At 48.2% G+C, this 27,386-nt stretch overlaps 10 protein-coding genes across 10 annotated transcripts; 3 read left to right on the top strand and 7 right to left on the bottom strand.

The window, feature by feature from the left end:
• Positions 1–175: 175 nt before the first annotated feature.
• Positions 176–2,862, bottom strand: N7478_004797 (uncharacterized protein; the record flags this gene model as incomplete). The annotated part of the gene is made up of 2 exons (XM_056921011.1): positions 176–2,196; positions 2,334–2,862. 2 exons carry the CDS (start codon positions 2,860–2,862, stop codon positions 176–178), a joined length of 2,550 nt encoding a protein of 849 aa, XP_056779048.1.
• A 1,078-nt stretch (positions 2,863–3,940) lies between these two features.
• pkcA (protein kinase c) lies at positions 3,941–7,800 on the bottom strand (the record flags this gene model as incomplete). Its single annotated transcript, XM_056921010.1, has 8 exons — positions 3,941–4,002; positions 4,064–4,469; positions 4,523–5,328; positions 5,382–5,834; positions 5,897–6,292; positions 6,348–6,932; positions 6,998–7,264; positions 7,395–7,800. The coding sequence occupies 8 exons, from the start codon at positions 7,798–7,800 to the stop codon at positions 3,941–3,943; spliced, it is 3,381 nt and encodes a 1,126-aa protein (XP_056779047.1).
• Positions 7,801–9,011: 1,211 nt separating this feature from the next.
• N7478_004795 (putative MFS efflux transporter) lies at positions 9,012–10,508 on the bottom strand (the record flags this gene model as incomplete). Its single annotated transcript, XM_056921009.1, has 1 exon — positions 9,012–10,508. The coding sequence occupies one exon, from the start codon at positions 10,506–10,508 to the stop codon at positions 9,012–9,014; it is 1,497 nt and encodes a 498-aa protein (XP_056779046.1).
• A 472-nt stretch (positions 10,509–10,980) lies between these two features.
• N7478_004794 (putative eukaryotic translation initiation factor eIF1a-like protein) lies at positions 10,981–11,459 on the top strand (the record flags this gene model as incomplete). The annotated part of the gene is made up of 2 exons (XM_056921008.1): positions 10,981–11,291; positions 11,357–11,459. 2 exons carry the CDS (start codon positions 10,981–10,983, stop codon positions 11,457–11,459), a joined length of 414 nt encoding a protein of 137 aa, XP_056779045.1.
• A 73-nt stretch (positions 11,460–11,532) lies between these two features.
• Positions 11,533–12,879, bottom strand: alg3 (dolichyl-P-Man:Man(5)GlcNAc(2)-PP-dolichol alpha-1,3-mannosyltransferase; the record flags this gene model as incomplete). The annotated part of the gene is made up of 3 exons (XM_056921007.1): positions 11,533–12,093; positions 12,152–12,675; positions 12,759–12,879. The coding sequence occupies 3 exons, from the start codon at positions 12,877–12,879 to the stop codon at positions 11,533–11,535; spliced, it is 1,206 nt and encodes a 401-aa protein (XP_056779044.1).
• Positions 12,880–14,109: 1,230 nt separating this feature from the next.
• Positions 14,110–14,535, bottom strand: N7478_004792 (uncharacterized protein; the record flags this gene model as incomplete). Its single annotated transcript, XM_056921006.1, has 1 exon — positions 14,110–14,535. The coding sequence occupies one exon, from the start codon at positions 14,533–14,535 to the stop codon at positions 14,110–14,112; it is 426 nt and encodes a 141-aa protein (XP_056779043.1).
• Positions 14,536–15,141: 606 nt separating this feature from the next.
• N7478_004791 (serine/threonine-protein phosphatase) lies at positions 15,142–16,562 on the top strand (the record flags this gene model as incomplete). The annotated part of the gene is made up of 3 exons (XM_056921005.1): positions 15,142–15,158; positions 15,224–16,505; positions 16,560–16,562. 3 exons carry the CDS (start codon positions 15,142–15,144, stop codon positions 16,560–16,562), a joined length of 1,302 nt encoding a protein of 433 aa, XP_056779042.1.
• Positions 16,563–16,951: 389 nt separating this feature from the next.
• On the bottom strand, positions 16,952–19,736 carry N7478_004790 (putative C6 transcription factor (NirA); the record flags this gene model as incomplete). Its single annotated transcript, XM_056921004.1, has 4 exons — positions 16,952–18,134; positions 18,191–18,559; positions 18,612–19,566; positions 19,697–19,736. The coding sequence occupies 4 exons, from the start codon at positions 19,734–19,736 to the stop codon at positions 16,952–16,954; spliced, it is 2,547 nt and encodes an 848-aa protein (XP_056779041.1).
• Positions 19,737–22,268: 2,532 nt separating this feature from the next.
• Positions 22,269–23,726, top strand: N7478_004789 (uncharacterized protein; the record flags this gene model as incomplete). The annotated part of the gene is made up of 1 exon (XM_056921003.1): positions 22,269–23,726. The coding sequence occupies one exon, from the start codon at positions 22,269–22,271 to the stop codon at positions 23,724–23,726; it is 1,458 nt and encodes a 485-aa protein (XP_056779040.1).
• A 2,131-nt stretch (positions 23,727–25,857) lies between these two features.
• Positions 25,858–27,161, bottom strand: N7478_004788 (fungal specific transcription factor domain-containing protein; the record flags this gene model as incomplete). The annotated part of the gene is made up of 4 exons (XM_056921002.1): positions 25,858–26,458; positions 26,535–26,742; positions 26,812–26,980; positions 27,150–27,161. The coding sequence occupies 4 exons, from the start codon at positions 27,159–27,161 to the stop codon at positions 25,858–25,860; spliced, it is 990 nt and encodes a 329-aa protein (XP_056779039.1).
• Positions 27,162–27,386: the final 225 nt, after the last annotated feature.

Below are 27,386 nucleotides of genomic sequence, written 5' to 3'. Positions count from 1 at the left end.
TACAGGGTCCAGAGCCCCCCTCCAGGAACAATAGATACTCGTACATTTTTGCTGCATATCTTCAAAAACTTCAAATGCAAATCTTTGGATTCACATCATTCACAGCCTCTTTCCGGACTCTCTTTCGTTCATCTCTCCTCCACACCCTCCACACCCTCCACGGCCCCCTCTTCCCTCACTGGTCTTCATCAGCAGGGTCAGCACTCTGATCCCTGAACTGAGGAACCAAAGCGCTGCCCCTGAAGAGGGTAGCAAGGCGGACCATGGTATCTCTCACATGAGCGACACCAATTGTAACCGACAATGAGTTCCAGACGTCATTATCGACAGCCGACAGATCAACATGGGTCATGAGACAGGCCCGATTGTTGATGGCGGCCATCTCATCATCGCTGGCATCGGCTCCCTCGGCTTGGCTGGTCGGCTGCCTGGACCAAATCACTGACGAAGGGTCAGTATCGAGGGACATTAGGCAAAGAACTGGCCCGGCAACAATGAAGGCAAGAAGGACGGGCCAGCAGATGCTCTGGCAGCCATGTGACTTCTGATGTTGAATTGCAAGGTCTTCCAGCTCTCTTGAGGCCCGGGCCAAGTGCGTACGAAGGCTATCACCTTCTCTTCGGAGAGAGACGATATGAACCGGGATTGTTGGCTTCTTGGCTGCCTTTAGACCGGCGTTTTCTGTGGCCCATCGCATGTACTTGGTGATCGTCTTTGCGATAACTTTAGCAGGGACAGCTTCCAGTTTTGTGCAATCTCGAACCCGTCCACTGAGAGCGAAGACATCTTGGAGAGCCTTGATGGCGTATAAGTCAGATCTCTCCTGTGCCTTGAACATCAGCTCACTTTCTATGAGCTCACTTTCTGTGGCCGACTCGCCTTGCTTTAGGATCAGAGTAAAGAGTCGTTTAGGCAAAGTGGAGAAGTCTCTGGCCCAGTACCCGGAGAGAAGAGGCGTAGCACCACGCTCCGAAAGCTTCTTTAACAACTCGAGTTGCTCACCCCCGATTGCTGGGTCGTATGGAGCATTCATGTTTTCGACCATACGCTGAGCCTCTTCTCGTGTAACGTCACCTACCAGGTCATTTCGCTCTTTGATGGAAATTTTGTAGTCATCTTTCCTGTCAGAAGCCTTCTTTTTGGACCTCTTCTGTGTGGCGGAAAGGTTAGTGGCATTCTCGGTGGCAAGAGGAGAGCCAGGAGCAACTTGAACGGGCTGAGAGAGTGGTGGGGTAGTCTTTGATCGTTTTGGAGGACTTGGTTTCTCATCTTGAGGCGAAATGGGCAGTGTAGGAGGACTAGGTGATTGACGCTCTTGAGGCTCAGCCTTGGAGACTTCGTCAACAATATCGAGGTCTTCGTTGCCAGCAACTTCCTTGACCTTGCGCTTCTTACTTCCCTTTGGAGGTGGGACAAGACTAGGCGATTGATTCCCCCGAAACTCGACTTTGGAGACCTTGTCAACAACGCCATGGTCCTTGTTGTCAGCAACTTTCTTGATTTTGTGTTTGTTGTCTCTCTTTGATGATGGAACGAGACTATTGGAGGCTTGTCGATCGCTGGACCTGTGGCGTTTTACTGGCGGCGGCGAGTCAAAGCCGGTGTCAAGTCCGATGTCCAATCGTGCTCGTTTGCGTGACATGGCTGGAGTGGTAAAGGGAAAAGCAGGCTCTGTGGCATAGGGGATAGAAGAAGGGAGGAACAAGGAGGAGGGACTAGGTCGAATGACACGCCCAAACTGGTCGAAGTTGACAATTGTGGTGGGCGTAGACAGAAGAGATTCGTCAAAAAACCCTTCGGCTGTTTCTTCAATCTTCACAGTAGCTTCAAGGGCTTGAGAATTAAGTTCGGGATGACGAGCGAAGTTGACAACGGTAGTAGGTGTCGATAGAAGAGATTCATCACCAAACCCTTCAAATTCTGCTTCTTGAATCTTTACAGCAGCTGCAGGGGCTTGATAACTATTTTCGGAATGCTGACCGTGGCTCTGAATGTGAATTTGAGTAGGTACTGGAGCGGAGTACTGAGTAGGACTTTGGGTTGATGCCTGAATGGGGGGCTTAACAGACTCTGGCACTGGATTCGGAATGGGTACGGGACATAACTTTTGACAAATTTCTGAAGGAGAGATTGGCCAGGACTCTGCAGTAGTATCGGGACTGCAGTGGGCTGAATACTGAATGGGCTTCTTCTGGTCTGGTATTTGAGTAGAGTATTGGACGGATTTTGCACCCAAGCCCGAAGGAGAGACCGATCGACGAGGCCGAACAGTAGGTGAGCTAGATGCAAAGAAGGATTTTGAAACACTTTCTGGATTGGAATGAGTTGGATACGGCGTAGCTGTTCGAGCTGGTGCCAGAAATGGGCACTGAATAGGAGTTTGAACTGGCTTCCGAGCCAGACACTTGGTATTTTCGGTTGGACTCTCTGAATTGGATATTGAGCAGATGCTAGACTTGGGTCTAATTTCTCCGCTGGATAAGATCCAAGATTAATAACCCGATTTAAGAGATGGTATGAATCAGTATCGGGATCTGATATGGAGAAGGCTGGGAGATGAGCAGGATGCTTGACGGCTGTGTCGACAGGGGGTTGAGCAGGGTTCTGGACTGTTGTCTCTGGCTCTTCTTTGTTCTGTGCCTGAATCTCTATTGGGCACAGAGATTGCACTGGAAGTGATGAGGCAGGAGCTGGAGGAGCAGAGGCTCCCCTCTTGAAAATACGTCGAACGATGACGCGTGGGGTTGGGAGGTGGATGGTAGAGTCGGGAGAGTAGTTCTGAAGAAGAGAATATGGAGATCGAGGAGACTTGGGAGGACTCAAAGATCGTCTGATGCGATCCTTCAGCTTTCTGAAGCCCATAATTGGATGAAACGGTGAAAGAGAGATTCTGGCAGTGAACAAAGAGATAGAACAGGAAATAGGTCTGCAGAATAAAATGTAGAGTAGACAAAGCCGACTGGGAGTGTTTGGGAAGACAAAGGGTGGTAGGGAAGGAACAAAGATGAAAGGAAAGAAGGATAAACAAGAAGGTAAACAAGTGAAGTGAGACGAACAGAAACTTGGGACGTGGGACGGGTTTTGTTCCAAATTGGGAAGGAACGTGTTTCTTAGGGCTCGTGGTTGCCTTGGGAAATAAGCACCTGACACATTCATCTTTACAAATTTGAGACCCTACAACATTGAAGAAGCTGTAACCTTGAACAATGGAAGACATTGATTCAGCAGGATGTATTAATTCGTATTTGCATCTCCTGTCCTTAGAGCCATAGAGGAATCAGAATACTCATCCAAGCAATGCTACTGTGAAACATGAACCACCCCACCCCCGGGGTAAGCAACACATCCTAAAATACTACTAATACCACAACACGTACAGCCATCAATGGTCTTCAAATTCATCAAACCTCGTTCAAACGCTTTTTGGGGGGGAGGGGGTCGCTGAGAAGACTCAAACTCAATTCATAGGATCATAAGCCATTTGCACAGTCATTGGCGGGTCAAGAGTTCTCCTTAGCGAACTCGATGCCCCGAGCGGACATGACCCAGCATGGTGTGGAACAATCGTGAACTGACCCGTCGGATAAAGAAATAGGAGAGCACATAAAGAAGCAAGCAATTTAGATAGGAAAACAAAATAGGGAAACAGGCAATAAGAGGGAAGGGAACTGACGTGCCCCAGCATTCATGTCAATCCGAGAAGAATAGACCATACTTCCTGAAGCGATCAGCAGCCGGCGTCTACGCTGGCATTCAATCAGACGCAACTGCGATGGGTATGTAAAGCAATTTCAAAAAAGGGAGAAAGGAACACCCCTCAGCCGCGAAAAAGTTTATCGGTCGTTACCAGGGGGCCAATGTCATCAATCCACCGAGTGACCGGAGGCGAGATGGTGGATGTTCAAATGGAAGAGATAGTCGCAGTCCAAACAAGTCGAGATCAAGCGAAGTCAGCAGTGTATGAGAAGCCGCGGAATTCTTCTTGCATAGCTTGTGAAAGCACTAGAAAAGAGGTGAAGGGTTAGTTCAGGAGTCTTGAATCGGATCCCTAAGGGCATCATACCGGATTGCACGGGGGTCAAGACAGGAGTCACGCTAGTGAACTCTTGGTCGAAGTTACTAGTATCAGTAGGACTGCTAATAGTGGGGAGCATCGGTGGTGGGCCACGCTTGTGATATATGTCATCCCAATTGATGTTGCGGAAGAATGCATGCGACATAACCTCCTGAGCATCTGTGGGGCCAGAGCCCAGTCGGAGTTCGGGCTCACGAGTAAGGAGTTTCTGGAGAATGGAAACAGAGTCACGAGGCATGTGAATAGGGTAAAGAGGCTCGTCGGCAAGAATGGCGTCGTAGATTTCATCTTCATCCTCACCACGGAATGGTGACTGCTGGAGGAGCATTTGGTAGATCAGAACACCGAAGGCCCACCAATCGACAGCTCGTCCGTACTTCTTGTCAAGCAGAATCTAAGTATCAAAGTCAGCATTTTACAAGCCCTGTAACTGTGTGAAAAACTTACCTCGGGGGCCATGAACTCAGGAGTACCACAGAAAGTGCTCGTAGTGCAGCCATACCACATGTTCTCCTTGCAAAGACCGTAATCGGCAATCTTGATGTGGCCATCAAGTGTCAAGAGAATGTTGTCGAGCTTCAGATCACGGTAAATAACGCCGTTCTCATGGAAATACTTGAGAGCCAAGCAGACCTCGGCGGCATAGAACTGTGCTCGCTTTAAGCCAAATTGGCCACGCTGAATATGCAGCATCAAATCACCACCACTGATATATTCCATGACGAAGTAGACACGAGTTTCGGTCTGGAAACAAGCGTGCAAGTTCAATAAGAAAGGATGTCTCTCCTTGTTAGCAATCAAGAACACCCGCTTTTCAGACTTGGTACTCTCGACTTCATCGTTCTCAATAATGAACTCCTTCTTCAATACCTTGATGGCGTAAAGCTTTCGGGTATTCTTAGTCTCAGCCAGCATGACCTTACCGAAGTTACCCTTTCCGAGAACAGCCAAGAAATTGAAGTGATCCAATCCAATGCGAGGCCGTGACGCAGGCGGAGGCATCTCCTCTTGCGGCTTGACAGGGGGTGCAACTTGCTGCTGCGGTACTGGCGCCAGGGGCTGCATGGGCGGCATGGCTTGTTTCTGGGGTGGGGGCATTCCGTACCCAGGGGGTGCAGTAGCTATGTTTTGTTGCATAAGTTGAGACTGGGGCGGGGGCTTTTGGGAGACTTGAGCGTATGCACCTGGGTTGTAAGGAGCATGTTGAGGGGGAGGAAGTTGTTGGGGTGCCACAGGAGGTCGGCTCATTTCAGCTAGATCTATATTAGTCTTGCAATTGAAAGAAACAAACGAGATAAATGCATACTTGGAGTCTGCTGAGGGCTGCGAAGCCCAGTTGCAGCGGCAGCCGCGGCGGCCGCGGCCGCTGAGGGGGGCGGTGAGGTGGACGATGAAGATTTGGGCGTAGGAGGTTGGCGTTGGGCAGCCTGTGGAAGTACCGTTGGTGACTGTTGTGAAAGAAAAGAGTTAGTCGCAGCGCTCATCGCTTCTGCTGAGTGTTGTCGGGACATCGCGTCATAGGGACGCGCAGGGATTGAAGGGTCAGAAGAGTGAAGATTGGAGGTGCTCGGGAAAGGCCTAGGCATATTGCCGCCAGACCGGAGGGTGTGATGTCTGAAGCCGGTACTGACAGATGTTGTTTTATTATGAATCTTTGTCTGACTCAAGGCCAAAATAATTTCATTCGCCGTCTCCGACGACATTCCACAGAAGTCAGGAACGAGATGGGTGCAATGAGCATGACAAGTCATAGAACATTCTGTGAAAGAATTAGTACACATAACAAGAAGAATATGATTTGTAACATGAAGAATTGCATACCAGTACATCGCTTAGCATTTTTACGACCGAAAGGAAGCAGGTAGCCGCAATGACAGCACCAATTTGCTGAGATGTTGGAAAATCCCTCGAAACGGTGGGGAATACGGTGGTTGATCTTCTCCTCGTCTGGGTCGGTTTCGTAATTGGCCTTACTGATACACTTGGTGACGACCTTAGAGTAACATTTGCGGTGGCAAGTGTACTTGCAATCAGCACACTGCATACCCGCGGCATACTTGAGGAATTCTCCACACAGCGCACAACGCATGATGTTGTAAAATTGCTGGGTAACAAACTTGTGGCCCTGCTTCTCGTGAATGTCCTCTTTCTTCTGACGCACGGCACCTTGACGGTTGAGACCAATGTCGAATGGACGGCGATCCTTCAGTTGCTTGGCTAGTAGGGGAATCAGTGTATTGTAGGGGCTTGGAAAATGACATTGATATCTTACCGAAACTCATTGAGAGATGAATGCGACCAAATGGTTCCAAAGCAAACCATGAATCAATCATAACAGATGGGGGTGCATTGGGGTTTTCTCCCGATTGCTGTCCCATAGGTGCCATACCTCCAAAGTTGCCGCTACCAGCGCCCCCACCATGAGATGATCCTGGGGAGCCGGGGTGGTGATCAGACCGAGGAGTGCCCGAATCGCCCATCTTATCAGCGGAAACCCATCCAGAAGCGTTGAGTTCTGTCTCAATCCTCTTGCGACGCATCTCTTCCGCAATGTCGGAAATGCGAACCCATAGCATACCAATAGGAGTTGGACGGTCTCCAGACTTATCATAAACAGTAAGTTCAATCTCGTTCGCCTTATCAATATCAATTGAGAATGATTCGTCCAACCACTTATCATTACGAGTCGCCTTAGTTCGTGCTTTGATCGTATCCTCAACCTTAACAATGATGTATGTCTCAGGTCCACGAGAGAATCGGGAGCTGGTTGCATGATCCACATCCTTCACGGCTTGAATACGCATAGTTAGAAGACCGGTCAACGGCTTGCGCATATTAGGACTGCTAAGACTCTCATCTGTCGGTGGACCTTAGTTAGCTCATTCAATGATGACCCCGAGCAGTCAAAATAGTTTTACATACCATCTGGGGTATCCGAGGACTCAATATCGATGTGAAGGTCCTCGTATCGCTTCAAAGCCTGCTTCAATAGCTGGATCTTCTGGTTACTTTCAATGCGACGGCCTTCAGCATCTGCGCGACTCTTTCGGTCGCCCTCATCCTGGTACAAGCGGACCATCTTCTCAATTCCAGCCTTGTATTGTTTTTCCACGCTCAATTTGAATTCAAGTTGGGACAGCATAAGCTGAATCTTCGGACCGAGGTATTGGGTGTCATATTTGATTAGATCTGAGACACAAAAAGCCCTGTCAGCATTCCAATCGGACAATTTTCATCATCAATGCAAGACCCGCCCGACTCAAAGGGAAGAAAGCGGGGGAAGGGGAGGGGTCGATCATTGAGTTTCAAATAGACCTACCAAGCTTTGTGTAATTGGGACGCGCCTTAGGAATCGGAGCATACGGTCGCGGGTCTGGGAATGGTGCACCGGATGGCATCGATCCAGCACCACTTTGAGGGTAGTTCTGGTCATCGCCCTCACCTCCAAAGTATCCCGAGGAGTCTTTGGGGGGCGGCGTGGGTCCAGGACCCTGACGCTGACCGGGGGAGCCACCACCTTGCTGTTCCATCTGACGAACCTGAAGCTCGCGCATCTTCTCCTCAAGATAAGCAATATTTTTACGGCCATCGCGGATGTTGGCGTCGACTCGTTGTTGAACTAGATGGTTGTCGGTCGACTGCCGCATATTAGTGGCGGCGGTGATCAGGGCCTTCTCCCGCTCGATCTTGCGGTAGACCGAGGCAATAAGCTCGTCACCGTCCATGATGGGCAAGGACCGGGTAGGCAGAGTGGACGGTTAAAGTGAGGGTACTGCGCCAGGTCGTGGTGAGGTGTAGGAGAGAGGAGGGATTCGCGGGGCTCTTGTTGACAGGGGGGGGGGTTAGCGGGTAATACTGCCACGGCGGAAAATGTAACGGGATTCGCCCCCCAATCGATCGCGATAAGGGAATTGGTTTCTTTATGGAACAGTAATTAATGTACTAGTATATAGCTATATGATAGAAGAGAAGGGGAAGGGGGATTTATTGGGGATCAGTCGGATTTCTAGTTTCTCTGTGTTTATACAAACTAATATCCTGGGATTTCATTTTGTTTGGTCTTTGGACTAAATACGTGAGACTCAATCTAAGAAACTCTTCTAGGTGTGCCCTCTTACCCAACTTAGGTGGATATGCTTAGTGAATAGATCCATAGTAGCTACACAGCTTATTTTGCCCAGAGATACATCCTTCCATGACATTTTGGGCAGAATAGAAACCAGTACTCAGCTCATATTATCTAAGACAAAATTCATCATGCCAACTCAGTTCCCCTCCCAGACCAAGAATGCCCAAAAAGAAGGGGAAAAAGGGACTCGATGACATGATCTTCGGGTGCGGAGGGCCTGATTGGCAGAAACGAACAGGGACTTGGGTCCAGATGTTTCTGATCGGGTAACGGTCTGCGTACTTGATTCATACCTGGTGGGGAGGGATGGAAAGGATTACACCACGGGATTGCGCACTGCAAACCACTTTTTTTCTTTTTGCTTTTTACCAAACCAGGTTCATCAAAGGTCTGGATCGCGATACTTGGAGGCCTCGACTTATCTTTTCACGTCACCGCTTCCTGATCCTGCTCCCCTTACCTATCAAAACTTCCAAGGTTGCTCATTTGGACATTTTGCACATTCTTTGCTCTGCATGACTTGGGGTTTACTGTTGAATCCGGATGCCTATCACATTAAAAATATTTGGAATATTACTTTGAGGCAATATCTTTCTCATTTTTTCTCCATATTAGACTCTACTAGCATTTACTTCTAACTATACCTACACACCAATGTACATACCATAGTAGGGAAACAGTCACACAAACTTGAAATGACTGCCTTCTTTGCTTTGGTACCCATGTATACAAATGAATCTTTGCGGTTATTGTTTCCGATCTATGAATTCAGAATTGCGGATCACCAAGAACAACATCTAAAGACCCTTACTCCGATCTCTTCGAGACCTTTGGCAGTAGAAGCCAACTAGCTGCCATCGCGCCATACAACCCAAGACATATCAGATGCAGCACCATTGTCCCCACATGTTGCGAGAGAATACCTGTCAGAAACGGCCACACCGCACCGCCACTACTGCCCAAGGCACTGATGAAACTGAAGCTGGAGATATGCATGCTCTTCGGCAGCAGCTTGGTGAACACAGAAGCGCCACACGGGTACACTGCCCCTAATAATACACCAAGCACAGCAACGGTGACGGCTTCTCCGATGACGTTTGGAATGAACCAGGTCATCAGCTGAAAGATGACTGCGCCTGCCGTCATGCCCATCACCGCGGTCTTCTCTCCTATCCTTGCAGCGGGGTAAACCAATAAAAATCGACCAGCGGTGATACCAGCCCAAAAGCCGGCACTGACATACCCAACTTGGGAGGGGTCGCCGTGTCGATAATTGATCAGGAAAGAATTTATCCAGCCGGAGATAGATACTTCCGCTCCTTGGTAGGCGAAAATGAAAAGTGCACCAAGGAGTGTTGTGCGGTTTTTAATGACTTTCTTAAGAAGCTGTGTGCGGCTTGTGGACATTTCGACATCTGAGACCTCGCCAGCAGGTCGAAGTCGTCTTTGTGTTTCGACTAGACTATCTTGTTCGAATTGAGAGAAGGCCCATAAGGCATAAGCAAAATTGATCACGGAGACGGCCACTGGTATTGTATAGAACAAGGACCAGCGAATACCACTGGATACCATGGCGGTCGCAAACAGGGGCGCGACGGTACCTCCGATTCCGTATGCACCACATACATATGCCAGTGCTGTCGTACTATTGGGTAGGTTGGCAGAGTATGTATTATTGAGTGCCAAGTTGAGGGCTACGCCTAAGCCGAGTAGGAAGAAGCAAACCACAATAACGGGGAATGGAGGCTGACAAGCGATCACGGTATATGACACAGCCAGGATAAACATAGAGAGGGCCAAGCTCTTGGATCGGCCTAACTTTTGTTCAATATAATGAGTAATAGGCGCAGCAGAGATAAAGCCCAACGCATTGCCCACGAAAATCAGCGAGACGATGGAGTAGCTGATGCCATAGTGCTCTTCCATGTATGGTAGTAATGCACCAGGGGCACTGTCATTCATTCCATTACCAAAAAGCATCATACATGCACTCAGAAGCCGCCATTTAGTCTTCCAAGGCGTCACCGTTCTGTCCGGAGCCCATTCCATGTTCTCGAGCTCTGTCAGAGGGGTAGGCATTCGGCTTTCCAGCAAGCCAGGCGTTGCTGCGGGTGTATCTGCAGGCGAGTCCACAGATGGCTGTGTCATTGGGTCACAAGCAATTTGATTCAAATTCTGGGCTGGGTTAAGATCTTTGAGCTCAAGAGAAGGTGGTGGTTGCAGTTTTTGTGCTGCAGGCGGCGGACTGGCAATATGAGAGGAGCTCTCGATGAAAAGAATTGCATCTAGCCTTGATGCCGCCATGGTGGAAAATTGCTGTCCACAAAATAGATTTAATATGTGACTCGTAGGAATTCAATGACAGTTAAGTTCCTTGATTGTGTTGGAATTATTGTCGAAGGTGTCAAAGGTTGCGATGCCCTTTTCAAAGGTAGGTTGGATGAAACCAGTTGATTTAAGCGAGTTCCTCGAGGAATCTATATTCCGCCCATTTCGCATTGACTCTCGCCACGATCTGCATTTAGCCTGTATTTGTCAAGCTGTCAGTTCTCTTATGCGGGCATCGTCTCGTGGTCAATTATTAATCGGCGCGGAGTAACTTCCCCGGTAGTGCGGATCAAGCCCCGCTGATAAGGCTAAAAATTATTTCGCCCACAATACGGAGACTGAATGCACACTACATGGACTTTGTCAATCCATCGATTAACCCCCGCACGCTAAATCACTTATATATATTTGCAGTCCGTGCATAGTATTTGATATACTTCAATTGATAATGGGACCTCCTCGTCGCAAAGTTTTGGCTACGGCCCAGGAGACATTGACTCCACCGGACGAGCTGGCAGACACTCACCTGATTGTGCGTGCGATCAAGGCAACTGGCAACAACATCTACCTGATCGAATTGTCTGATAAGCAGCAAATGCTGGTTGAGCTTCCAGCTAAATTTCGATCGACTTTTTGGATTAAGCGTGGATCGTACCTTGTGATTGACACAAAACCATCGGAGGAGCGGGAAAATAAGATTGCTGGCGAGATTATCAACATTGTACGGGATGAGAAAGCGTGGAGAAAAGCTCCGTTCTGGTATGGTTCTGTCGTACTTCAGACCAAGTGCAGAACAACAAAACTAATTAGTTCTACTTGAACAGGCCCAAGGAATTCGTTAAGCAGCCCGTGTTTACTGCCGACTCCGACTCCGAGGAGGAGTCTCGTGTGGGCAAAATGCCCTCTTCCGATGAGTCCGACGCTTGAGAAACACACCTGTGAGCAAGAGGAACTCGCATTCAAAGCCTGAAGTTTATCGATCGGGAGAGGACAATCCAAATCATTTGGTATCTTCATCGCCGTTTTCCCCTATCAGTACCCCGAATACCTGCACCGCAAGCGACAAGACCACGACGGCCGAGCTGGCATTCGTGCTGGGGTATACATTCCAGGCCCACTCCTGTAACGCCCATACGGCATATATCAGAATGGGATGAAGACCGGTGCGCCACAGGAGGAACGGAGAGGCCCATGCCAGATAAGCGAAGAACTGGTAATGCAACGATCTAGCACACAACATGCCAACGGCCAAGGAGCTCAAAATGACTGTCATAATGAAAGAACTCGAAAGTGTCACAGGTTGCAGGCGGCCCAGAATAGCGTCTTGGAGGAAGCGGAAGACATTAGTTCCGGATGGCTTTACCCAACCAATAGAGAAGAGGGCTAGAATAGAAACATGCAGCAGCAACAAGGCCACAGAAAATTCCCTCGAGAGAAACGTTCCTTCACCTACAAATCGCCAATTGACTGTCCACTTGAACATGAACTGGCGAGATAGCTCAAATGCCCGCGACAAGTAACCGACTGCGTTGGTTTTGACAAAGGGCAAAGCAATATAGAACTGTAGATCATCATGTCAGCCAATTGGGAGTATATCATATTTTGGACGCCATATTTACCTGGACAAGGAAGGCAGTGCCTCCAAGGGCAAAGCTTCGACCAAGACCCACGCTCAATAAAGAAACGATAGCAATAGCTGGCGCAAGCAACACAAGCGTCATTTTAACACCGACACCCAATGTCCACGCCACAACTCCCAGAGTCCACTGCCGTCGAAGAAAGAGGTATATAGCGAGCCACATAGCAAAAGCAGCGATTCCATCATTGAACATGCGCAGCATAAAGATGCTATGCAGCCGTTTGGACAGCACCAAAAGTGGGAAGAGATACGGCGGAGCGCCGACTTTTCGATAGCATCCAAACACAAGAATCAATGAAGACAGATAAATGCCTGCAAAGATAATCTGTCCGCCAAGGATGTCGCGCCCTTGGTCGGTTAAGTTGTACAGGAGTGTGTAGACGTAGACATGAGCGGCGGGATATACGAGCGGCCCCGTTGAGCCTTTGATCGAGGGGTAATCGCGTTCACCAGAGAGGTATAAGGAAATTTGCTGCATATATGTTGTCCAGTCGATTTCTGTATCTGTGTCGCGCAGTGAAGATTAGCTTCTGGCTCTGGTCTTAGAGTGGACGCGTGTCGGGATTGGAGCTCGAGTTCGGACTTACAGGAGATCTTCCATATGACTAGAGCGCAAAAGAGCGCATCGCCCAGGACTAAGAGGGGAGCAATCCATTTTGTGTGCCGGGGCTGGGTCAGCACGCCGCGAATAAAGCGTGCCCAGGGCATGGTGGCTTGGTGTTGAATCGGAATGTTGCAGCTGGCCGGAGCTGCGACAGTTAATTGATGTCGGTGGGGTATAATCTTAGCTCCACCTATGGGAATTAGGCTGGCTTGCAGTCAGGTAACTATATCTGATCCATGATCAATTTTTATGGGAAGATAAAAAAAGATGCCAGTGGATGAGATTGAACCCTCGTCTTCTAAAATTCCATACCTGGTGTTACCTTGGGTTTATACCAAAGTATAACCAAAGGTCAAGACCAAGGACAACCAGGGCCATATGGAGTAGACGTCTTACCACTAGCCCACACCCGGCGAATTTTCGGCCTAATTGACTATCCGCGCCGATAACCACACTATACTAATACTAAACTAGTACTACCAATTGATAAAAGGCTAGTACTTGTCCAGATATCTTGTAGAGGCGCCCATGATTTTCCAATTTCTTCCAATTTCAGGAGTTCATAGAGGCCCGAGCATCTAATACAAGTAAAAATAGTAAATGCAGAATGGCCTTGTATGCAAGATAAATAAATGGTTTTTTTTAATCTCGTGTTCTGACGTTGCTCAACTGCTCTGTAGAATCGGGTAAGTCTTCACCACTCTTCCAAGGTTCTGATGCTTGAGGACCATGTTTGTATTTTGAAACTATCTCAATGATTTGAGATTTAGTCATATTCCGATATGGTGTAAAGAACTAAAAAAAAGTTCATTCACAATAGTTGACTCGAAGAATGCCTCGGCAACTCCTCTTCTCTTACCAAATAACAGAGCAATGTGGTATACTAAACATTTCCTCGCAGAGCCTTGGAACTAAACACTGGCAATGCTTTGTACTATTAAGTACTCGCCTAGGTATTTGCTGTGGCGCAAAGCATCACCAGTCCAGCTGGACTGAATATACACCAAGTGAGAGATACTAGTAGCAGTCTGTCCACCTAAAGCAATGCACCCAAAGCAATTTCTGTAATAGATTTGAAATGTCTTTAAAGACGTTTATTTGTCTGGTAATATTCTTTTTTACAATTGTAGGCATGGTAGGCATGGTAGGCATCAAGTTATCGCATCGACACCTAACCTTCCAAGGTTCTACTCCAACATCAGCCAACACAGGCCAATCAAATCCATCCTTCTGGACAGTCCATGGTATAATTCAAACAAAATAAAACAAGCAAAACAATGCAAAGCCCCAACCCAAAACACATAGCGGTACACATAACATAGGAGCAGTTGAGTCTATCGAGCCCCATTAGCAGACGCGTGGTGCTGCTCGCTCTCACGAACACCCTGAAAGCCGAGCCATTGACCTAAAACACCCTTAGGCTTTGGCACAGGACATTCGTGTCCAACACTAGCCAGCCTCTGTGCTTCCTCCTCCATATGTAAAAATGTAGACACCTCCTCGTCTACGACGCCGGAAGATGCCGGGTGCTCGGGACGAGGAATCTCAGAATCCAGCTGCATTTCTTTTCGTCGACGGCGTCGCATGCGTGGCACTTGTTGCCCATCGGCTGTCATGGTCATTTCTGAGTCGGCGAATGTACGACGCGGGGCAGGACAAGGGAAGACGTGTGGCATGCCGACGACCAGGAGGGATGCGAGGAGAGTGCCGGCGAACAAGCCGGTTGTTGACCGGGACCGTGGGTGAAGATGTGGAGGCATTACGAAAATGAGATGGAATTATATGACTTTCGCGAAACGAGTGGTTCAATTCGAGTTGGGTGTGTGTGGTTGACTGTCTTCAATGTGGTCTTCTTTTTTTTCTTCACCAGGCCATTGGTGATAGGAGGCCAGGTCCAGGGAGGAACGAGGAAGTCGGGGGAGGTATTAGAGATGCAGAGAAGGCCAATTGAGTCTAGACCGAGGACCCCCCAGGAGACTGAAGGATTGAATGAGTTGAACAGGAGAATCCGGGGAGGAGGGCGATCCAAAAAGCGGGAAGTCGAGGGTATGCGAAGGCTCTGGCCCATCTAATCTTATCTGGGTCCGACGTGATTGGCCCGCAGCGGCCGCAGACTCAGATACGCCTGGTTTCTGCCGTTGCAGCTTGATTTCTCCTAAGAAACTCGCGTACTTTTTTAATGAATATGGCGCCGCAATCATGAATCTGTATTTATTGATCGCAACGGAAACTGATTGAGATCATTCTGCATAGAGTCTCCCAACGGGAGATTCTCTCCTATCCACCATATTCCCACTTTCCTCCGCCTCTTACCCCCCAACTTCTATCTCCATCCCAACCTCCCCCTCATCAACTCTTAGCTCAACATGAGTGACCTAGATCGGTAATATGACCCGCTATAATCAATAAAAACGAAACAAACTAATCCTTTGTATTTTCTTCGTCTAGGGCGATCGAGCAGCTGCGGGCCTGCCGCCTGATCCCCGAATCGCAAGTCCGCGAGCTCTGTTACAAGGCGCGCGAGCTCCTAATCGAAGAAGGCAATGTCGTCTCCGTAGACGCCCCAGTCACAATCTGCGGCGATATTCATGGCCAATTTCACGATTTGATGGAACTCTTCCGCGTCGGCGGCGATGTACCCGACACAAATTACCTGTTCATGGGCGACTTCGTCGACCGCGGCTTCTATTCACTTGAATCCTTCCTCCTTCTCCTCTGTCTCAAAGTGCGATATCCAGATCGCATAACCCTTATCCGCGGAAACCATGAGTCGCGCCAGATCACCACCGTCTACGGCTTCTACGATGAGTGTATCCGCAAGTATGGCAGCGCTAACGTCTGGCGCTACTGCTGCGAAGTGTTCGATTATTTGGCGCTGGGTGCGATCGTCCTCGGCGCCAGCTCTGAACTGGAACCGACTGGTCCTTCTTTGTCCGAAACTACACATTCTACGATGTCGTTTGATGACGGCGAGCTGAAGACGGAGGTGCTTAACTCCCATGGAGAGGTTACCATGAGCAGCTATCGTCCGCGTATGCGTTCTTCTTCCGATACTTCCACAGACTCACGCATCTCCCCACCGCGTGATATATCTGCTGGTCCGAGTCAAACGGGTCCCCCGGCACGTACTGGAGCTCCAGGAACCGGTGCAAGTGGAGATGGGAACGGTAGTTTGGGCAATAGTCGCACGGGTGCTGTTCTCTGTGTACACGGCGGATTATCGCCACTCATCGATTCTGTAGACAAGATTCGCTTGATAGACAGGAAACAAGAGGTTCCGCATGAAGGTGCCATGTGTGATCTCCTTTGGTCAGACCCCGACGAGATCGAAGGGTGGGGGCTGAGTCCCCGTGGCGCCGGATTCCTTTTCGGCGGCGATATAGTGAAACAGTTCAACCATCTCAATGGCTTGTCTTTGGTTGCAAGAGCTCACCAGCTTGTTATGGAGGGCTACAAGGAGATGTTCGATGGTGGCATTGTCACTGTGTGGTCTGCTCCGAACTACTGTTACCGCTGTGGTAATGTTGCTGCCATATTGGAGCTGGGCGAAGACGCCAGCAACGGCGGAACAATTGCACGCAGTAACGGAGAATATGGCCGGAGCAACGGGGTTATGGGTGCTGATATGACTACTGTTGTTAGTCCTGGGAGAAGATACCGCGTTTTCGAGGCCGCGGCCCAGGATACAAGGGGTATGCCTGCGAAAAAGCCCGTCGCTGATTATTTCCTGGTAAGCATCATCGTTATATCATCATTTCTGATACAGTTTACTAACTACTGGCAGTGATACCATCTCTCGTCTTACCACGTCTATATGGGTCGAACCTCCCTTTTCATTGACCTAGCATCTTGTTTCTTGGTGTTTATGTACTTTGCAAATTTAATGATCACTTATGATGGAAATTCTTTCAACATTGGATTATTTCATTCTATCAATACTCTCCTAGTAATTTCCTATCTGTAAATGGTATTCATTCTCATGGAAACTCAATCAACATGAACAAGAGAAACAATATAAACCAACTTCAACCCACAACAGCCTCCGAACTGGTATCATAACATGCAAACAAAAACGTGGAGGTCGAAAAATACAAATAAAGAGATTTATCAAGCTTCAAACTCAGATGAACCAAAAAAAAAGAAAGGTCTAAAAACAGATTATACGAAACACTTTATCTACTTCCATTGCTCATCATACCCCGTCGTCCCATTTTCAGCTGCAGGGGGCATACCAGGTATTCCACCTGAAACCTGGGGCGAGTTTTCTGCCCCTGCAGAACCAGACTGATGTGCAGACATAGACATAAGCTGACCACTATTTCCATACGAAAGAGGAGGAGACTGAGCAGGAATATTAGGACCCCATGCGGCGCCCCAGTTCTCAGCCCCACCAATGCCCAGTGCAACAGCAGCGTTCTTATTCCACCAGTCATGGCTCTCCTCAACTAGATGTTCCGTCGTATCTAGACCAGAACTAGGCGAATCTGAAGTAGGCGATAATGCAGTATGTGAAGCATGTGAAGGTCCGATGGGGTTTCCCGCTTGATCGTACCAGGCACTCGGTACTACAGGTGATGCCGCTGCTGAAGGACCAGATGTTGCTAATGGGGCCATTTGGTAGTTAACCTGGGGTATTTGGCGCATATACTGCGGCTCCGGGGCAGCGGTTGCGTAGTCTGCTCTTTGAGTGATTGGTCCTGACGCCTGACGGATATGTCCCATTGGTGCCATAGGAGATACGGTGGCATTTGGATAATGTGGACCCATAGAGACCTCCATTATAGAAGCTGGGGTTGGACTTATGACTTCTCGGTGTAGGCCTGTTGGAACTTGGTTGGTTGGTGGTTGGTAGGCTCCTGGGTATGCGTATGGGGGATTATATGTATCATTTGGCATGGGAGAATCTTCTGATGCGGAAGGCGATGTGACTTGGTCCCAGGAGCCCCAGGAACCCCATTTTGCATGAGTCCGTTCGAAGATGGTGATGGCATCACTTGGCAGTTTCACTTGCCATTTGTTGGCGGATATGTCGAGAATGCGCAAGGTTCGTCGGGCAGCTACCCAGCTGTCGGCCATTTCTTCGAGGTTCCGGAGACAATGAACAACATCTCGTTCGGGGTTTCTTCCGGGTAAGTTGAGTAGATGTATTGTGCAGGCCGTATGAGCGATATAAACAACAATGTTACATATTTGCTTCAGCCCGTAGGTGCGCTTGTACATCCGCAAAAGCTTAGAGATCACGGATGCAGCCTGTGTGCAGATCTTGCGGGGCGACACATGTGGAGGGAGTGGGGTATTGGCCTTGGTATATTTGAGAAATGGTCGGTATAGATGGACGTGAAGGAGTTGATGGAACATGCTGGCGTAAGGATTAGCAAAAGAAAGGGGACACAAACGAACCTGTCGGCTACTTACTGCATCACCAGGACTTGGGGAAGCTGTCCTTCTTTAGGGTCAAGTTCCCGCGGCAGTTCCTTCTTCCATGCTTCAAGCCGTGTATGGACATCACTCAGCCTTTTCAATTCCAATTGCTTGGATTGCGACTTTTCTAGCTCCGAAGGATTATAGAAAAACAGAAGAAGGTCATTACTGATTTCACATAATTTCGAAATTTGCAAAGCAACAGCTCTGGTGCGGGAAGGCTGGGTATGCTCTTGGCCTATGCCAGCGTCGGTATAGGGTGACCATGCCTCGGTTTCTTCTTTCGGTAACAACTCAATCTTAGGTATGCTTGTGTTCGATGACAACAACTGAGGCTGACGGCCTAGGTAATTTGACCAGCATCTGTTTTCTATTAGGATTTATTCTAGCAATACGGGCAGCAGATAAAACTTACTTGTCAATAACGAAGCAGCCCCAGAATGTGATGCGTCGAGCATCAATCTCCTCATCCGAGAGTTTGTACCCGAGATTAGATGCATCGACATTTAATCCGAGATCAAACGCCATGCGAAAGCTCAGGCCGCTATACACCCAACCCTTGCCTTCGCGTCCGCATCCAGCTTCACGCACAGACATAAGAGCAAAGGCCTGGACTGTACAAAGCTTCGCAGTTTCATGCTCGTCATTTTCATGAATCAGACGCTTGGCTTCTTTGAAGAAATGGTTGCCCGCTGTTGCGATATTTTCGGGATCTGAGCACGCCCCCGAGAAAGCGCTGAAATGACAACCAAGGGCGAGCATGGCATTGACCAACAAAGCTGAGCAATATTGACTTGATACACCTCTCATGAAGTCCCTATAAAACAAATCTTTCGCAAGGATAGTGAAGAATGGATAATGCCAGGTGAAGTACATTGTTAGGAGATGGCTGATGAGACTCTCATCATCTGTAACTCGTGTCCATCGCCCGATGGGGCCAGTATCCTGTGTGGTGCTTAAAGCGAAGTCGGCAGTTGAAGTAGACTCTTGCATATCAGAACCCGGGGGAAGGAAAATCAGATTCGACGTGCCGCCAATGAACTTTCGTGAGCCGTCGAGGAAAAGTTCGCGTATTTTCCCTGATAACTCAGAGTCGAATTGGTCCACCTCTGATAGATTCTCGTCGCTAGCGTCAGCTCTTGTTTCCGATGCAGATAGAAGCCCATTTTGCCTGGCAGCAACGGATTGAGCAACTGTTTCAAGGTCCTCGCATGATCTTATTTGGCGGACAAGCTCAAAGGCGTCGTCTTCTTCATAGTTTAACAATGCCTGTATTAGTGTTTGTAATGTTGTATGTTTTGTTCGCAAGGTATCAACATCCTTCTTGAACACGCCCTTTCGGCGATGGTCAGAGTTTGGGTCATATACGCCTATCACTCCGTTAGTAAAGCAACATTATGATGGTGCTTGGATCTAAAATGAAATGCACGAACAGGGTGTTTTATAGACAGATGAGCATGCAGCGCAACTAGGTAGATTTCCATCGCACTAATTGTTTACTTGTTAGTGACCATATATTTCCAGCTAGCATTGAATTCATATTGGCGATGCTATACCTTTGATTTTCGCCTGCGACAAGCAAGGCAAGCTGTGCTAACGCAGCGTCTCTTGGCCGCATTCGCATCTGCAGACATGATTTTGATTCGCTTGCTTCCTCGTGTGTCCAAAATGGGGCGGATGCTTTCTCCGCGGAATGAGGGCCCCCCACCACACCTCAGCGTCGTGGCCACCGTTCAATGGTCCAATATTGATAGGGATCAGTACATGATGTGTCCATCGTCTAGACAACACAGTGGGTATAAAAAATACGATGAGCTCCCACAGCAACGCACGAGGACGTGACCGCTCGCTTCGATCAATTTGACCAGTTCTATCGGGCCATAAAAGGTCCGGATTCGGAAAATCGGGAGGCAACGGGGCTCGGCCTTACACTTGCGGATCGTTTGCCTTGCCGGATATCAAAGTATACAGAGTGCCGTACAGAGTAGAGCAGGCCTGAATCCTCGACCCCGCGGTACGACCCACTACAGAAGCGGGGGAAAGACTGGGGAGGCAAGGAGATTCACCCTTCAGTAGCCCAGGAAGGCATTGGCTGTAGATAAGGTAATTTTAAGTGAATCCACAATGATTGGATATCTGCATGCTGCGAGGAAAGTATTATCGCCGACTTCTGGATGGCTCATTTCCCACACATTTACATGGAGGGTGATAAGAGCAGCTGAATTACTCAGCGAGTGATAAGAGCACGTGACTATGCCATTCATCGTGGTCTTCATTGGCCAGTTGAACATTTGAAAGGCCCCATTGAAATGAATGGCCTGGAAGCGGCACAGAAATGTATGAGTAATGGAAATGCTATTTATGGAGTAGGAAAAATAGGAAAAAGGAGAGGCTGTGTTTGCTTAACAAAGCGAAACAAGGTCTACAACAAAACAAAACAGACAACAAACACAGAACAAGGCAATCTCAACATAATGATGGGACAAAGGGGTTTCCTAATGAAGAGAGGCACAGTCTACTCCGTACTATTGGGCGCTGAGCAGGGCAACCATTGATAGTAGGCCAGCAACAGCGATCTACCGCGCTGACCGCCGTCGCCGTCTAGTTATCAACAAAGCAAAGCACACACACAAACACTTTAGAAATAGTGGACCAATTAATAATAACTTAAAATTCAATTGAGAAAGGCCCAACAAAGATAAATTACACACAAATCCTCAGATCCATCAGGCATACACCGCAACTACTCGCTTAGAAAGATCCACTAGCCACGTCTCCTAGTGTAAATAGTGTTCACTGTTTGAGGAATGCGAGTGTCCGCAGACCGTAGTAAATCCGACCGGGGACCGCCGGCTTGATTGAGGTGGCCAGGTGCCAGAATTGGATCTCACGGCAGTAACAAGTCTCATTGGCACCAGCAGTTACATCGACAGCCTGGAAGTTTAATCAAATCGAGACATCATTTGCATCCAGGACAAGGAATATTTAGGAATATTTAAGGGGTGTTTTCTAGGATAACTGTATCTGAAGTAAAAGTAAGCGGGTCCCGCCCGAAGAAAATAAAGAGAAAAAATGCCCCTTTTTGGGTTTCTTAACGCAGACTTTTACCGATCGATAATAAAGAAAAATAAGAAAAAATCCTCCTATTTACGTGTTGGCTGAGAACGGCATCTCCATCCACATCTGCAGGCACCACACTAATCCCAACCTTAAACAACCCTCCTTATCCGGTGGAGTTAGGGTTACTATGCTCCTCCGTGTACTCCCTAATCTAGTGGACTATCGAACTAGGAAAGAGTGCATCTGTATTACATATCCATTTCAGACCGAGCCCCATACCATGTGGAAGAGTCATTTATAAACTCATCTGTTTCATGCTGGTCAGCGAAGAAATATAGGTCAGCAAACCGGGGGGCCTCGGATCCTCCTTACTGCAGGGCTGCTTCGATGGGGTCCACTGGGCGAACATTCTACGGCGCATTACTCCGTACGGGGCTGTATTGGTCGTAATAGATTACGACAATAGTAGACAATGGGCGGAAAAGGGCTGCCTTTTTGCAGAGGATCGATACCGGAACCCCGGCATGCTATTGTCCCCCGCATCCAATGAACAATCAGTAAAATCCATTTTTCATTCAAAACTGTTCCAAACCACTGAAAACCCCAAGTCGGATCCACCTCTGGATCCGTTTCTTACACCGTCACACGCGTACCTGCCCAATACATTCTCTTATCATCCTCCGTCACCACTCCAAATCCTTTATCCTTTATCTTCCTTCCCCATTTCCACTTCCTCCCTTTACTACATCCTCTCACTCATTCTACCCTGCCATTCCCCCTATTCTTTTGACTTACCCGTCTCTCTTCTCAAAAATCCTCCTATCCTCCCCATTTCGATCCAGATCTCCTTCTCTCCCGCGATTATATCCGCGAAGTGTGTGGCGGGAAATTAAGAGTCACCATTTCACTCTTCAATGTACCTCGCCCAGAACCTCGACCAAAGTGCCTCATCAGGCCAATACAAAGGCCAATATTGATATATTCAAAATATAAACTGGCATGATCATTGAAGATGATGGTTCCAAGAGCATTTCTATTCACCTCATTGCCACCACAGAAGGCAATGATGCCCATTGATGTCAAGGACCAGCCAGGCGTGGTACCAAAATACCGACCTGGCTCACAAACTACATATGATGGCAAGTCACGGGGACCGTCCAACGCCATTCCCGTGGGTATTCCTTCAAAATGGCCCTCGCATGTCCCTGTGCAACGAGAAACCCGCTCCCGCATCCAATCCAAAAGCCGACCATCCTCGCATCGATCTTCTTCCGCATCCTCCAATGACCACCATATCCCCACTACAGTTGCTTCGGTACTAGATGCAACAGCCATACCCCTTCCGAGAAGATCTTGGAAACCCCGAACTCGAAAGTCTCGGAAGCTTCCTCGAGGGAACCATGTGGAGGAATTTTGCCGGTTCTTGCAGGAGGGAGTTGACTCCAAGGAGGATTACTTAACAGCTGGAGCGGGAAATTCTGCCATGGAGATATTATTAAGCCCGCCAGACTACAGTGACAAGTACATGGTCCATGATTCGGAGCCAGAGCCTTCCTTATCTGCCAGGTCATCATCCAGCGACTCCATGCCCTCCCTCAGCCATGACCTCGCCTCGCCATCCAGCATTTCTCAACCGCCAACACCCGCTAGCCATAAGAGCCCCTCGGAAAGGAGACAGCTCCGATATTCACCGGCCATGGACTGTGTCTTTGATCATCCTCTTCTTGAAACAGAGATTGAAGAGGGTGAATACATCGACTTCAATACCTACGATAAGCCAGAAATGCCAGATGTGATCCCTGAAAAACGGTCCAGCACGCTTCGATCTTTTCCAAGCCTGCGTTCCTCTTTCAAATCAAACCTTACGGCATCATTACGTGCCATCAAATCGGCAGCGCAGTCTGTTTCCACCTTTGCTACGCCCTCGGTTCAACCGGAAGACTTTCTCACCCGATCTCTCTTTTCTATCACGCCTGAATTGACCGATGATCGCCGCCCTCTACCAATGCAAACCCCGCCTTCTCCAGAACTACGACGTTACCTGAATCCAACCTCGCTTTCCCCGGCCGAGATGTGTGTCTATCACGATCATCCTCATGACACACCTGAATCGACGCAAGCCTGTGTATCCATCCAGATGCAAACATACCGTCGATCTCGCAATCGGGGTCACCGACGTAATCATTTCCATGTCGTGCCTAAGAAGAACCGCGATCAAGCATACACTTTTGATCCGGAGGTGGCGCCCATGTCACGTCAGCGTGAACCCCGCGAGAACAGTGATTTCCTCCGCATGGTCGTCCTGGAGATGAACATGCGACGCAGCGGCAAGCTCCGCGAAGACATCCCCACTAGGGCTCGCATTTGGCTACCCCCTCGCAACAGTAATCCATATCGCCTGTATGGCGACTACGAAGACTGTGAAGACAACAATACCATTCCCTCTCGTTGGGTGGGTGTCTCGGCCTAAGCTAATACCCAATATGCATATGAACAGCGCAGAGCGCCGTCGTCTTATTTATCACGTACAAATACCTCACGATTTCCTTATATCTATACAAGCGCGGAGTTGAAAAGTGTCCAGGCCGACACATTTCGTTTTGCTTTTACATTTTTCTATGTCACATACCCCCTCCTCGATGCATGAGCCAATCTAGCCAATATTTTCTTGAAGAAAATCAATCAAACCATTTATGAGTCAACTTGATAAACACCAGACATCTTATTCGTCACATTAATTACCGGTAAACTCTTCGTAAACTCGCTAGTCATTCCAGACGATGGAATCGCCAATCGTGATATCATCCCGCAGCCATGAGATCATCTCCGCTTGTCAGGCTTATTCCCCGCATGCCGCCCACCCTTTCACCTCGTCATGTGGTCAGTTCGCAACGACGTCTATCGTGTCGATCTGGGGGTTGGGCTTATGACGAGGTAGATCAACATAGAATCGACGCGTAGGTGTTTTTAGGTTTTGCAGTAACGCTGGGCTCGGCTCGGTCGAAAACTTTGTGCTACGTTCCTCAAAGAAACGTCTCCGGTGTCGAGACTCTTAGCGTTCATTATATTATCCAGAGCAACATGTATACAAGAACAATAGAAATAATATATCGTAATTTGTGAAATATGACTGACAAGAGATTTTAATGTTACTCAATTCTGGCCGATACCGCCCTGCTTTGGCGGGATCTTGTAGCATTTTTACACATCATCCATGGATGACTGAAGAATTCTATGACCGTAGGTAATTAGGCGGATGTGCCGGGAGGCAGGATTTTGTACAAGCGAGGATCATAATGATATGCTCAGTACGCGATCGAAGTCCGGGCAGCTTAGTTGAATCATTAAGACTTGTCCAATCATATATGCGTTTCCAGTGCATAGGAGCATTCAATGGCTCTTTAAACTAAATAGCCTCTCAACCAATTGGTGCACAATCCGGAAAAGCAGCCATATACGCCATCTCAATCTCCCGACCCACCCCCGCAACACCCTCAAATATCCCATCCTGTTTCAACGGAGTAGCCAAAGACTCCACACCATGTCTCAACTCCTCAATTAACCTCTCTGCATCCGAAATCTCACTCACAGTCTCCGGCCTATTAAGCAAATGATAACAAGCCACTATCCGCCCAGCCTCAAGACAAGATCTCACGCGATGAAACAACATAAGCATTGTATAGCTAGCCTGCATGGCACTGCAAACCAGAAACGGAACCGTCCGAGGAATCCTGCTAACACAGCATGCAGAGCGAACCATAACTCTTCTATTCAGCGAGCCGCGCTTACAGGTCTCTGGTCCGCAGGCGTGAGGATATGGTAGATTCCGAAATGTGCTTGAGATGACAAGAGCGGCTTTCAGACAGATGATTGAGGACTCGTGTTCTGTGAATGGGAAGTTGGATTGCCAGTGTGTGACGGAGTTGGGGGATGGATGTGAGACGCCGTGGCTGTTTATTGAAATTAGGTCGCAGTATCTGTCTAGGAACAAGGGGATGTCCATGAATGCTCTGAAGCGGTGGAGTCGGATTCGGGCACTTTGTATGTATAGTATGGGCTTTAGTATGTACGTATGCGTGTATGAGGGGAGACTTGGGATCCTTACGTGTTTATCATTATACGACTTATTCGCCACATGTTCTCTGCTATTTCTGCTTCGCCTTCGAAGTCGAATGTCTCGCGGAGACTTTGGTCGGCTTCGATTGATAGAGATATGATTTGGCAGTCGATCTTTTTGATGTCGTCGGCTATGGTGGGGTGGAGAGCTATATCGGCGATGCGTTCCAATTTGTGGACTATTGAGTGAGCTTCGTATAGGAGTCTTTGTGCTCGAATTGTGAAAGACCATGGCTTTGAAGAGTTAGTGAATTGTGAACTATTCCTTTGGGGCTGGAAGACGGTACCTCTAGATCAACGCCAAATTTGGGGAACGGCGTTGTTATTCTCGGATCATCAGACGAGATAATTGGGGTCTATATTCCGTAACTTCAATGAGTACGCTGAATATCCAAAAGGCGAGGTTTTCTATAGGACATACGGAAAGATGAAGATTTGATGATATATAGGCAACGAACATCTAGATAAGATTAGTATTACTTGCTTCAAAGAGAGATGTATATGTGGAGAGTGCGTACAGTCATCCACCAAGCACGTCGCTGGGCATCTGAGAACTCCGTCTCCGTTGAGCCAAGGTTATGCAGCGAGATATCCATTGCTGTAGTCACAGCATTATTAACACGAGCACGCATCCGAGAAATATTCCCCCGTTGAGAATGTTCATAAATAGCAAGTACAACAAGCGCTAAAATGGGATCCAGCTGCTGAGGCACATGCGAGTGAAATGAACTTCGTTCTTGAGAGATATTAGCATCCATCGTACCAATGTTTGATGCGGGACCGATATCATCAAGCTCTTTCTCCGAGCTAGAAATAGCTGCTTGCGCAAAGAACTGGGCATATGAACGCCTCGCAAGAATTGATGCCTCATTTCTAGATGATTGATGCATGGGTGGTATGAGCACGAGGATGGCAGAGAGGGCTAGACCCAGTGAGGAAATTGGCCAATAGGGTAAATCGGCCCTGTTGGGTTCCATATTTTCGATTGACCGTTGGAAATGAGTGGAACGATCTTCGTATATTGGCACTGGAGAAGGTGGTAGTAATGGGAAATAAGGGTGCATGTAGATGTAATAAGCATTAAGACTAGTTCAGTCCTGTCAGCATACTAGTCGTATGGATGTGGACCTTATGCATCCAATCCATAATGTGGGTCACTCACATGTCTTGCTCAGATGTATATACCCGAATAGCAGGTAGATCTGTGTCAATGATGGATCCGGGGACAAAAGAGCCATCTTCAGCTGGAGTTAGCTGTCCCCACAATTGAACAGCTTCGCCAGCATCAGGTAGTATATCCGATGATTGATCGAGGTTATTGAATCCCAAAAAGGGAGTCAACAGTCCAATCGTATTCTCTAAGAAGGGATCTAGTCGGCGATGTCAATAGGATCTGCGTTAATTGCTTGACTTGCTGCTTCTAAAAGAATTCGACTGACCTATACTTTCTGTAGCATCTGACAGCGAGGCGGGAGCAGGGGTTGGCTTTTTCGGCGAGCTATTATCAGATGTATCACGACGATGCAATGATTCGGTATATCGAGCGCCTCTTCGAGCTCCACCCCGGCGACTGGGCTGATAGTAACAATCTCGGCCTTTGCTGTAACACTATCGCGAATTGTAAGTAAACGTTGATCAACGAGTATTTCCTATAATAGAAACCAAAAAAGGCTCACGCTTTTGCACGGATATTGACCATCACATTTTGTCTTCGATGAGCGACTAGTACAAAACATAGTTAGCGTTGAAGATAAAACGAGTCGTGATGTGGACGAACCATGCAAGGCATGCCGCTTTGGCGGGTGGCTTGAATGTCCGCGGCATTTGCTAGATGGCTTCTTCGGCCTTTATTCAGACAGGAAGCCGGGTTATACGTGTTCTAAGCAAATTGATTCACCGTCGGCAATGGCTTGTTATTGTCATGAAATGGGTTAAAGAAGAGAAGTGTATTCGTCCGACAGATGCCGATTGTGAGTGGCGTTCGGGGTTTGAACAGATCGAGCCATGGTCAAAC

Source organism: Penicillium angulare (assembly GCF_028827245.1).
Source record: "Penicillium angulare strain IBT 27051 chromosome Unknown utg000004l_segment0_segment0, whole genome shotgun sequence".
NCBI classification, from domain to species: domain Eukaryota; kingdom Fungi; phylum Ascomycota; class Eurotiomycetes; order Eurotiales; family Aspergillaceae; genus Penicillium; species Penicillium angulare.
The sequence above is the reverse complement of the archived record's forward strand: the minus strand, read 5'-3'. Positions and strand labels throughout refer to the sequence as shown.